Here is a 13,320-nt window from a genome sequence, read left to right on the forward strand (position 1 = left end):
TTAGAGAGGCACGCTGACTCCATTTAGGGGAGTCGTGGGTTGCATGACCCCCTCTAAAACGGCACGCTAACTCTATTTCGGAGAGTTGTGCGTCCCACGGCTTTCCTAAAGAGAGTCAACGTGACTCTCTAAAGAGAGTTGTACGTGGAGGAGTCACGTGTGTACCAAAGAAGACTCAAAAGACATATATTTTTTTTTTTCTCTCTTAGAGTGCGTATTCGGGCTTCCGGATGAGATTTGGAGTTTCCTTTCCACGCGGCATCGGTCACAAGGCCGTTCGCCGTTCGCCGTACGATGCAAGTGGAAGTTGACTGTGCAGAACAAAAATGAATAGCTTCCTAAATAAGAGAACGATTCGACAGTCCTCATGTTTTTGTGGGCTTCTCAGTTAAAGGGATACTAAAGGCATAGAAAAGCGCTTTTCCTCCTTTCAATAAATCACTCTCTCACAATATCAAAAAACACCACGTATTGTTGGATTTCCAACAGGCCCAAGCTTGTTGGGAAGCCACCTTGAAGTTCCCCCACCAATTGTGCTGACGTCACAGATTTTGAGAGCGTCTACTATAGTGCCTAAATAGTTCCTAATCGGTAAATGTGAAGTATACATTGTCCTCTGAATGGGCAAGAGAGTTAGCACACCAAGTTTCAGAAAATTTTGTTGAGCCAGCGTGGCCGAAATACGAATAAAACATTTTGAGATCCGTGAGGCCACGTGCATAGATTTCGGCGGCAAATTTAAAAGGGAAAGTTTCGGCATTAATTTTCTCATCTATTAATGAACCCATGGTGGTGAAATTAACACACTAGAGCTTTCAAAGTATAATTTGACAGTCTGAACCGATTTATTGTTTGACTTCAGTGTCCCTTTAAACGCTGTAAAGTATTCACCACTGTAAAATAAACAAAACGATCTTCAAACCACGCAGGAATCTTCACACCGCTCGATGGCGCCTATGAGCAGGCTCGAAAAAAGAAATATGTCGTTCCACTCTCTTAAACCACTAAGATTTCAGCACTTTACTGTGGCATATATAATTGCGAGCGTTTTCATTTACATGTTTTAATCTCTTCTAGTAAAAGCTATATGTCATAAGCTTCGCAAGTATACCTGGTTCATGAAACACCCATGGGGATTTTCTTGGAGATTACGACCATGAAATATGTATAGAAAACAATGAGAGAAAGCGCGTCCCAGAGGCTGCATTTATCCTCACAGTCTACATATGTAGAAATGCAGTAGAATGGCAGAAGAAATCTCTGAAGGAATCAATGACTATGTGCGACAACTGACAGGTCCTTCGAGAATAGGAAGCGCGTCCGAATGGCCTCCGAGATGAGTCAAGGGACTCTGCCAGCTAGAAGGCCGTAGCATGATACTGAGAGTTGTTTAAAGCAGTACTGCTTCTTCGTAGACACCCTGCACAGACACAACGGCGCCCTTAATAAAATGAATGAAAATGATATCGCTGTGATAAGTGCGGATGTGATATTAGTTTTCGTGCATTGAAGCATTAATTGGTAACTGATGCATTTAATTTCTTGGGCGTGCTATACACCATACAGCTTTATAAGTTGTGCATGCTTGGTCTCAGACAATGCTGGTGTGTTGCTTTTAGACAGTGCTATTGTCATGACTTTGTAGTGTCCTTACAGACTTTCTTCTCCTCCATCATTCTTTGTTTCATTCTCCGGTTGGCTACCTCTTCCCAAGTACAGGGTAGACAACAGAGTTCTCTTGGTTAACCTCCCTGTCTTTCCTCTACATTTCTCTCTCTCTCTCTCTGCAGCCTGCTCGCAGAGCGGCACCAAACGCGATGCGTTGGCAACATAGACTAACCCTTTCATCTGCTTCTTCGCTATTGAATTCATACAGTAGGCTATCAGCTCTCCCCTCGGACCACCTGCAATACTACGACCACGCAATCTCTTTTGTTCATGTGCAGCATCGCTGGGCCACGCAGTTTCCACATGCACTAGCAGAGTTCCACAACAATGGTCCCGAATGGATGTAAGTGCTAAAGGTATAAACATGGGAGAACGAAACACTTGCAAGACGACGAGATAACGCGAGTAACGTACATAACGAGCCTTAAGTGCACGTTCTGAACGTCTCGCGTGTGTCTTACCTACCGGACGGCACGAACCGACTGTGCGTTGAAGCATGCATACGTATGCACGGTCTGCCAGAGACACAGGCACGCCGCGGCGGCCGAGAAAGAAGCCTAGAATAATGTTTACGTTTGTAGTCGTCATTTTCCAGCAGCTCAATCTTGCCTCCCGTCGTCCTCGGACCTGTTGCATGCATGCGCTCCCCTGCGGCGCAATTCGCGCATCGGTCCAGGGACGGCGAAGCGGAGGGTCCGCGTGGATTTCCGCGGACCCCCTTGTTTGCCGCAGAAGGAAGTCGCGAATTAAATGCTCGTCGGTCGCAATTAAATTCCGATCGGTCAACCCCGTGCCGGACGAGTCGGGGGCCTCCCCACCGAGGTCTCTGCGAGCAGCGCGGTGCCGGCCAATTGCAGATTGCAATTGTCCCTAAAGGTGTATCATTTCGCCATCCTCATCACTTGGCATTGCAGCCGTTGTCGACTGGCCGCGAGCAAGGCACACGAGAATAAGACCGAAACAAACATAACGTTGTGTTGGCTCGTAAGTTTTGTGTTTTCCTTCACGGAGTCGAGGAAGCGAGGTGTGTGCGCCTGTTTTGTGCGAGCTCAGCGGCAGATATCATTGCGCGCATGCGAAAACGCGTTCCTCATGCCCCAGGCTGATTGTGAGAATGTGAGCACGCGTCGGCGCGTTCGAGCCGCGGAGGTTTTTCTATGCATGCCGACTGTGTACGAACGGCCAGGCAGCTGGAAAGGAAGTTTTGAGTGCTCCTACTAATTGTGGTGATCAGCACTGGTGTCAAGTTTCTTTCTTTCTCAGAGTGCGCAAGCGCAAAATTAAGAACGATTGCCTTAGCTCAAGCCGGGATGCACACGTTGCGGGTATGTGCGCTCGAGGCAAAACTAAACTGGCATGGAAACGCGCATTTGGCCTCAGGAATAACATTTCGTCAACAGGAGGAGGCTATTATAAAGAGGAAGAAAAGTACACTTACTCGGAACTCTGCAATTTGTTTCCAGGAAAGGTGGGCAGTGGTCTGCACGTTTAGCAATCTAGGAATATACTATACAAGCCATAGCTCTCAGGTACCATCGGTATATGCCTGTAAGCAGTCCGAGACTATCGGACCGAGCTCCTTCGTAGGAGTTTCCTATCTGCATGCAGCGTCGCCACTGAATAATTTTATTCTTGAGTGATCGGAAGAAATGGAACCAAAGGGTTGTGTACTTCGTTACCTTTACGATCACGTGAAACAAGCAGATATATTGAAGGCGATGACAGCATAAGGGAAACTCATTGTTCCTTTATGTAAACGCACAAATTATAACGAAATGTAAAATAAAAAGCGACGAATAGACGCACCAATTGTGGTTATTAGAAGCATTGTATACGATGCACAACAGCCTTTTCACATAATCTATAGATGATTGAAAGTACTTATTTTCTAGCGAAGTTACACATATTCAGCGCACATATGATGCTTGTGAAAGTCTGGGTTTGTGTCCGTTACATTTTCCGAATGCAACCAGGAAAATAACGTTTTAATGACCTTTCTTTCACAAAGAAATTTCACCCAAACATCGTTATTTCTCCATGCTTTCATGCTTTACAAATTCCCCTTTTTTTCTATTTTTTTTACTCGAAGCAAGCTCCAGTTATTCTGTCCATTTCCAACATTTTAAAAGCAGAAAAGCCACCGCTTAGTCGTGTTTTTTTTTTATCCTAGACTTTTGCGTGTCGTTCCAATCTTTACATTCTCTAAAAGCGAAATGCTTATGTAGTGTATAGTCTCGTGACAAAGAGAAAGACGCACCATTCTGTTCAACACGGCCAAAGGTCAATTTATTATGTCAAAGAGAGAACCACTGAAAGGTCAAACTTCTATTCGTGGTATTCCCAGGAAAAGCACACAATCTGCAAAAGACAGAAAACAAAGTACAGGTTAAGAACTCTGTATACATTAGCGAGTCAATGTTTTTCACCCTATTGTACATTTAATTGGCAGACCACAACAACTCGCCCAGCTTAAACCATGGCATCTATATACACAAGTGATTTCGTCTAATGTGACTTGGGATATAGTACAACGCATTGTCAAGCTACACAACTGACACTACAAGAATGCCTGTTCATGCCAAATTGCAGTAGCACATTCTATTTACTTTTAAGCAATCACGCCAGACGTAAAAGAACTGCTATTATTCAGTGAATTGACATAAAAAGCTCTCGAGCAAACGAATACAGATACGAAATATAGACCGTTTTCACGGAGAGGAGGAGCGTAGCCTCGAAACCGGTGTATTTTCGCGGCTCTCCTCCTCTCCACCGCGTGTCCCAACCGTCCCGACCCACTGCCGCTGGTGTGTGCTGATTCCCGAGTTTTGCATTTGCGTGGTGCGTGCGAGGTCAGCGTGTTTTCCACTTTACAGCGAAAGCTGGTATGAGGATCATTTCCCCGGCCGTTTTGGCGCCGTAGTTGTCCCGCCGCGCGCCGGCCGGTGTCGCGTAACCACTATCGCTCGAAAAAATAAGAAAAAAAAACGGAAATAAGAAAAAATTTTTCAGTATGGTGTACGGGGTTTCGAACCTGGGCCCTCAGAGAAGTGTTAAAGAAAGGGTATCAGCTGCACAGTGGGATGTATACTAGTATCCTACCCTCGTGAAAAGTGAATGATAAATAAAAAAAGAATAATATAAGCATGTCGCTAATTTCCTAACAGGCAACATCATGCTATTTAATTCGCTGGGTAATATGACCTTCCGCACGGTGTTGTTTAAACCGTCGCTGCCACATTGCATGCTGTGAATCGAGAAATAACAAACATGAAAATGTGTAGTTCCCTTCTAAGCAAAATGCATGCCTATCCCAGGCCCGTAGCCAGGAATGTTTTTGCGGGGGGGGGGGGGGGGGCACCTGCCGAAAATCATGACTATTTGAGAAAAACACCTATTTTCATTATTTTTGTTTTTTAGAAACACCCACTTCATCAAAATTTCGGAGGTGGGGGCGGGCCCCTAGCCTTCTCCCCCCCCCCCCTCCCCCCCTTTGCGACGGGTCTGGCCTATTCATATACTGCGGCATTGAGCTATGCTAACTTCTGGGAAGTCGCCTACTCATATCGCGTCGGCGATGCTTCGTTGAACGCTGAATCCATACTACTTTTACAGAAGAGCTCTTACGCTCGAGGTTGGCCGTGTGTCGCAGATAGAAAATTATCATCACCATGAACCGGCACGCGCTCTCTTCTTCATTGTCATCTGCTGCTTCGCTCCCCGAACACGTGCGCCCATCTGTCCGGCGTGGGATGCAATAACTCTGATGAGCGAGAGAACGAGCACAGAGAGAGAGAGAAGTAAAGAGAAATAAAGGTAGAGAAAGGGAGAAATTGTGGGCGAAAAAAGTTTCTTGGCGATAGCAAACATAGCCATGTATAGTATAGAAAAGCAAGGTGCGGGAAAGAGACAGGCGAGAGGGTAAACGCCTAGCCAAACCAGGACCAGCAAAGTGTCCACCAGCTCAGCTGGACCCAGCGAACTTGCACCGTTGATTTCCCCAAGCAGTTGTAGCAAACGAAGCCTGCGATATAGTTGAAGATCTCCGCGCAGCTGTTTCAAAATTGCGGAGCGCAATAAGCATTGATTGAGGGAAAGCTTAAAAGTGACAGTTTGTGCCTTGTTTCAGTTACGCATTTTATATTGCAAACAATTTCCCGTTAATGTATCCTTCATTGTTATCACAGGTGTGAAGTTTATTTCTTTACGTTACTGTCCTTCTGAAAAGATTTTCTGTTGAAGTCAACCTCACGGGGGAGGTCAACCCTAACGTGGCAGCACACACCGCAGCTCGAGCACTCACTCTCCGAGCTACGACAGATGTTGATTCCTCGTCAGAGTATCAGTGGGAGGACAGAATGACTACATTCAATGACATTAGTAAACATTATAAACTGCAGAGGCGCGTTTACACACCATGTCACCCTAAACACAATAGGTCGCAGTCTGTCCAATGGCGACAGTCACGAACCCAGTCATGTAAGAGTCCGGCACTACTACATGGTCTTATATATATCCAGATATATAAACCCGACCGATCGAGGCAATGATCGTGATGGACGAGCCACCTTAGAACACATACTATGGGAATGCCAGTGATTAGTACACAGTAACGAGAACGTGGCCTCCACCGACATCCTCCACGCGCGTTGGCGGGCCGCGCTGCTCAGCTCAGCCCTGGGCGAGCAACTCTGGGCAATCCAGCGGGCCGAGGAAGTCGCTCATGCAAGGCCTCCTGGCGGACACCTGGGTGGTAATCCAGTCCACAAACACGCCGGATATGAGGAAAAGTTTTTCTCTCTCCCTGTCTGAAGTCAAACGTGTATTGGCCTCGAGGCCCACCACTGGAAACGCCGGCGACACCGTCGGCGTGACGTGCTTGGCAGGATCACGTGGTCTCAGCGGCCGCGTCGGCTGCCTGTGGCGCACTGCCGCGTGCTTTGAAAACGAGTTTCAAGTCCCACATGCGCTGCGGTCCGTTGAAATTCTGAAATTTTCCTCCCATTTTCTACTCATTGAAACCATTGTAATAGAGTGGCTGCCTCCGAAGGCGACGAACATGGGGCTCTACCGCTCGGTGCCGCAGTGCCGCGCTTACGCAAAGGAGCCCAGTGTCAGCCTACACTGGTAACCGCGGCACAAGAAACAGCGTGAAGCATGGGTTGTAAAGCTAAGAACCGGCAAGTAGCCATCCGCTACGAGTCTTGTGTGCAACGAGCACTTCCGCGACGAAGACTTTTGTTACTGCGTCGGGCCTGCGATGTTCGGTGAGTAGCAGACAGCGCGCACTGAGACGATGGCTCGCGCGCGCTTCCCGCCGGCAAATGATGCTTATCTGCCACAGGATGGTAAAAGCGCTACCTTTTACCAAGTGCGATGCCATCTCAGAACCCTCCAATGCGACCTCTCGATCGCTGGCCCCGTGCTCAGCGTCCACAAAATTGGCTGCAGATGAGCAAGTCATTGTTTAGATACGTTGAATTAAAAAACGCACAGGGTCCCTTATGCATTCGTTAAAGATGACTAGAAGGCGAAAGCCATCTTCTTGTCTGTCGATGTACTGATTCTCCCGCGCCCCCCTCCAAAAGCGTTCTGCACCTAACGCGGTTTTGCACGGCCTCCGTGACCGATCACGGAGGCAATGCAAAGCGACCATGACGTGTGAATACGTCATCATGTGACGTCATAACGACGCTACATTTTGGCGATCTGTGACGTCATGATGACGTCATATGGTGACACCATCACGTGACGATTATTTTTTGCATCACTCGTGTTGACGCCGCCGACGCGGGGCGCCGACGGGCAACCTTCCCATTTGATGAGGCATGCCTTGCTTCATAAGCTACATAAATTTTGCATTGCCTCCGTGATCGGCCCACCGGCCAACCTCATGTATTTTCTGGAGCCTCATTTATTTACGTGGGAAGATGCTCCCTGTTGGCGTTAGACACGACGCTGCTGCCAAAATTGCTGGGGTACACGCCAATAATTACTATCCTTTTTTGCGGCTGCTGGTTGCTGCCATACCTTCTACGTTATTCACCGCTATGTCAAGTTCATGTGGGTCCTAGTTTCACAGCCGACGTTTGCAGAACAAGTCCGGCAAACGTTACTGTATTTTCTTTCTTTTCCTATATATGCGTCGCATGCTACTACATGCTCGGTCTCGTAGACTGGTTCTCCTTCCACCAGTAATCTCGAAGTGGTGAAGCTTTGGTCTATGAATTTGTTGATGACAGAGAGCGGCAAGTTCACTGGAATGCAAACGGAACGATAATTAAGGAGCATTAAAAAAAGGCGTCGCATTTGCTCACGTTTTGTGTGAGCACCAAACGAAACGAATGCACTGAATAAAGAAACAGAAGCAGCGGCATTTGCCAGCTGAGAAGACCGATCAATACGCAGTGCGAGACAACTTGTCAAATGGCATTGAAACGTACACGAATTTAGACCGAAAAAAAAACAAAAAAACACTGAATCGTCGGGACGGCAGATCACAAAGTTGCCATGCGCACCGAAGCCGCAGTTGTAAGGAAATTGTTTTTGAACTACTCTGATAGCGTCCGTGCAACAGTAGTTGTTTGTTTACTCACAAATTCTCATATTTTGCGGCCTAAAGTTCACAGCGCGGTGCCAAAACGCGCTCGTAGCAAAAGCGAAACCATCATACGAACATACATGCAGACGCTCATACATGAAGAGGCACCGTCAGTCGTCGCGAACCCGTGCGATCGCTGGCTTGAGGCTTCTTTCTGTTATGCTCCGTTTGGTTATACATACAGCCTACTGTAACGAAATATTCCACATAGTTTGCACTCAGCGAGTGACTACCTTTCACGCAAGAAGCCGGTTCAGGGGTCTCCAACGCGGTGACAGCGTGAAGCGGGTGCTCGGTTTTCTGCCAAGAGAGAGCGACTGTAGACTATGTTGTGCTTTCTGTTCGTCGAAAATGATTATTTTGACAGTAAAGAACACAGTTCATTTCGAAAGTACTTACAGAAATGCCCTGGAGGGCTTCCGCGACGTGTTTTTGTAGAGCGCCGACAGCAAAACCAATGGGGAGCGCGCCGGCGGTATCCTGCCTAGCACGCAATCGAGGCGCGTCCGATAGAGGGCGACTCCGTAACTCCTCGAGGCCAATAGGAAACGCAGCAGCGTTGCAGTGTATACACGGCTGTGGAGGTTGTCCCCGCCAACTGGTGCTATAATTCTGTACTTACACCTCCTGAAAATTTGATGCACGAAGGAAAACAAAACAAAACAAAAATTTACAGGAGCCTGAACTACGTTCACAAAACCCAACGTTCCTTTTAAAATCAATGCATGCCTGCCACTCAATGTGATTAGATTGAATGGTCGACATGCATTACAGTCTACTTTTTTTTAAATAACATCTTGAGATATATGGGTGAGAATCAATAACGATATCTGCCCTAGCAGGTGCTGCTACAAAATAACAGCAGCAATTGGTTTTCTATAATTCTTTAGCTATAACGTGCGAGAAGTACTGGCTCCCTTTGTGATGGCAAAAAAGAAAGATATTGCAGCGATCACTCTGTAGTGTTGAAAGAGCACCCACACCCATGGGCGATTACTATAACACGGTAAACAAACATGCGCCTCCTTTAGTAGTATGTTAATCTTTCCCACGCTTAAATTCGGCTTGTTTTATTAAGACTACGCCGTAGATCTACCGCTAATGTAAACACACCGTGAGAGAGTATGAGCTCAGGCAGCAATTTGTGGCTTGGCTCCCGGGGCACTTTTCGCGACAATCTTTTCCTTAGCATGATTACATCGGTGTGAGTAGCGCTACGAAGCAAGCGCTTCCTAGATTGCCAGTTGTCCGGCTGCCAAGGTAATTTCTATCTCGGCGGATTCATGACTGGCCCGCAAGAGGCTGCTCCTTTTACTTATAGCCACCCCGATATACGCCGCTATACTATAGCGTGGCTGCGCTCCGCTGTCGATGCCTTTGCGAGGACCTCCCTGGGGCCGGATGACGTAACCAACGGCGACCGCGGTGAGATAATGTCTAAGAGCATGTCGTCGAGCGGAGAATGCACCCAACACGACGCTTTACGTGAGTTAAGCCTATATACCGCGGAATATAGCTGGTTTAGGTTCTTCAACGGGAGCGCACGGCACTTACTTAATTTTATTTTATTTATTACATCTTACACTGCAAACCGTTTCACACCCTTATAGGTGTATTTGCGATAAAACACCTATCGTACACCCTTTTTTTCTGTCAATATTATCCGAAAGGGTGTAATGTCTTCTTTGCACACCCTTCGCACACCCTTTTTTCATTTTTGGGTGTACAATGGGTGTATGTTCTGTTAAACACCCATGGGTGTTCTTTGGATTTTACACCTATGGGTCAATTCACGCAGTGAATTGACCGTAGGTGTAACAGGTATCGTTGTACTGCTGAATGCAATTAACTGAGACATTGAACACCACGGGCAACGCTCCTGAAACCACGGGTCACCACCCTGTTCGACAGAGCGTCTTGGCACAGGATACTGTTTCACGAGGCACCTGAGTGTGAAGCTACCTGCTCGTGAATCAGTAATGGTTCACCTTGGTCGCTAAGCTTGCCACTCAATTTTCATTCTTTTAGTTGTGCATCACAAGTCTGCTGTAATTGCAAAGACGCATGTATTTTGCCTACTTTATTAGGCAAGTGGTAGTGAAAATAAAATATAGCATTGTCGTGCCTTAGGTTCTGAATGCAGTGAGTCAACTGATGTTACTTATTGTGTCCAATATATTAAGCCTTAATCCAGATTTATTTTTGAGAAATCATTTCCAAAATAATTTCATTTATTGCTTGATTGGATTGCACGTTGAATGAATGCCCGAAATACATTCGGATAATATATGTATTTGTTTAGCATTCATAAGCATTTGTTCAGTTTAGAGACAGTTGGCTTCACTGCTCTGTGATCATCGCAAACCTCTCCTAACGCTTAATCTATAGCATACATTACAGTGAAATCTCGTTGACACGATCTGCATAATACGTTTTTAGCCTAATACGTTTTCGTTTTTATTTCCTGCCAACATCCCTTGAAAATAATGCATTTTCATGAGTTTAATACCATCACATTTCTGCCAAAACTGGATAATACGACCGCGAAAATGGATCTTGACCGATATATCGAGAAATCCTGCGTTTATTCTTCGCTATGACAGCTCGCACCGCGTTCCAACAAGCCACGATCTGCGCGTAGCAGAGCCGCTGAGACCACAGCAGCACCAGTTTAGCGGCGAAAAGATCGCTGCTAGGCGATCTTTTCTTTGAGCTTATATATATACATATATATTGCCGCTTTGTGAGGGCCTCCCCTCCAGTGAAGGGAGACTAAGCCCTGCTTGTAGTCAAGCAGCCCTTACTGTGTCGTCGCAATGCTTACTGCGATTCGAATACACTGTGTAAAGCATAAGAAAACGTAACACTGCCGCAGAAAGAAAGCTGCGCCCACGCGACCCCACAACGGCCGGGACGCCGCCTCCTCTGCCGGCGCAGCCGCCGCGCGTGCGCAGCGCGCGGAACAGCTCTATCACCACGTGACCTAAGCAACGCGCTCAGACACGCCGCCGGACTCCATCGTTTTCTGCGTGTGTTGTGCATCGCCTCCCGATCGGTCGAGTTTTGCAATCGGTGTGTTTCGGTTGTTTGAAGTGTGCGGGCGCTGTGTGCTCGTCCTTTACCTTCTGCCAGTGCTGCTTATTACGAAGATGCACTATACTCAAAGGGAGACCTGCAGCTTCATATCGTGGAGCACTCGAACTGAAACGGTATGTACCACTATCACGTTGCTACGGCCAGCGCTTTGTTAACTCCGAGAGCGCGATCTAATGCCGTTAACTAAGCTTTTCTTAACTGGTTGACGATCGGTGAGCATTTGTTAACGTGGCGAGCATATGTGAGTGTATTGTTTCATCGGGATGAAGGCAAAGTTGTGTGACAGGCGCGGGCAAGCTTTGCTTTGTTTGGTGTTGAAAGCAGTGTGCGCATGCGCGGCTGTGATTCGGAGGGGGATTTGAACGCAGTTGTGGCGGTGCCCTCCTGTCGGCGGTGGTGTTGGAAGGGGGCCCCGCTCTCGATGAACCACTATTTTGATTTAAGAATAGTTGGGTTGTGACGGCGCCAGTTACTCTAAGCGTCCAGCGTGTCTAAGGCGTGTATGCTTCGGCCGTGGTAATTCAAGTGCATTTTTTTCGCACAAGAAAACAAAAAAACAGGACAGAAACAAAGACGTGGTGTCGCGCGTCGTTCTTTTCCGTCCGGTTCGTTTTGTGCGCTAAAACTACCGTGATGCTCGGGTTGATGCGTGTGGGTCATTTTAACGCAGCATGTTGCTTCGTTTTAGGTACGCCGCGCGAAGCTCGCCTAAGTGCTAAACATTCCGTTTCGTTAAATTCGTACCGACGTTTTAATTCATCCGTAACACAGGTTTCCTGATAATGCCGGCACCGTGCACGGGGAGCCGTTCGTTAAACTTGACATGTGTTCGAATAAATTTTTCATGTCTGTGTGTGGCCGAATCGCCTTAATACCTGAACTGTGCAAGCGCTAGTTCGAGCATCAGTGGCACTTAGATGTGCGCAGGGTTCCCCATCGGGGGGAGGGAAGTAGGAAGGTTAATCGCTGCCCCCCTCCCCCCGCCTTACTAAAAAGTCAAAGTATGGGGGCAGACTTTGCGCCCCCCCCCCCCTCTGTCTGAATGACTAGGGGGGTGCGCCCCCCCCCTTCGTGCGTACGCCTGAGTGCCCGCGTTCGAGCACAATTTATTTTATTCTATTTGTTTCCATTATGTCTAGCTTTCATTATTTTGTGTGGTTATTAGGAGTTATATGCGCCTCGCCTCGCTTTGGCGTTGTAACTTCGCTAAATACTTTTACGTGTACAAACATTAAAAAACGCAGTTTGTACGACCACCTCCAATGAATATTATTTGGTAAAAGACAAGCCTAATGATTTATAAGACATTTGATTATAAGATTATAGGACATTCAAGGCTGCAACTTGCAGCCTTGAGAGAAAGTCCTTGTGCAGAGTTTGTTTTATATGCTTTTTATCGCTGTGCAGGAATCCTTCATGCCACTAAAGAATGCTCCTTTTCTTAAAAATGCGGATGATATTTGTCAAATAGTACTTTCTCTTTCCCAAACAAGCTAATTGCACGTAGAAAAGCTGTTAATCTCTCCAGTTCCATATGGCCATGTTAGGAGCTTCATTTTTGGATGGTACTATCGTGAACAATATGAGCTCGAACACGCGAGCGCGTGGCGAACAGCCTGAACCTTACGTCGGCTGATTCGCAGCGGCGGCTGTCAGAAACAAAGCGGAAAGGGCGCCGCGCTTCCACTAGCTGTTACCCTCCCGCTTCGATATTGTTGATGCGAAACAGCATCTTAGAGAGTGTCAGTGGCCGCTAGCGGTGATATGAATTCCATCACGCGAACAGCCACATCAGACTAGGTGCGGTGAGATATCGGCTGTGACGTACCTGCACGATGCGCAGGCCATGCTTGCGCATCGGTATCTCGGTGGCGTCGGCTGAGGATTTTGGTGCGCATCATTTATTTATTGTATCATTGCTAGCGGTCATTGGCACGCAATCAGCTCATCTCGCCAAG

General features: G+C 47.2%; 1 protein-coding gene across 1 annotated transcript in view; it reads right to left on the reverse strand.

Moving 5' to 3' along the window:
• Positions 1–3,929: 3,929 nt before the first annotated feature.
• The window catches only part of LOC119385903 (uncharacterized), a 48,606-nt gene continuing 39,215 nt past the window's right edge, over positions 3,930–13,320 (reverse strand). The window contains exon 3 of the mRNA XM_049414150.1: positions 3,930–4,026. Coding sequence (XP_049270107.1) covers positions 3,986–4,026 — 41 coding nt within the window. The 3' untranslated portion in view covers positions 3,930–3,985. The remainder of the gene's footprint in view (positions 4,027–13,320) is intronic.

The sequence above is a fragment of the Rhipicephalus sanguineus genome, chromosome 3 (assembly GCF_013339695.2).
Source record: "Rhipicephalus sanguineus isolate Rsan-2018 chromosome 3, BIME_Rsan_1.4, whole genome shotgun sequence".
Classification (NCBI taxonomy): Eukaryota; Metazoa; Arthropoda; class Arachnida; order Ixodida; family Ixodidae; genus Rhipicephalus; species Rhipicephalus sanguineus.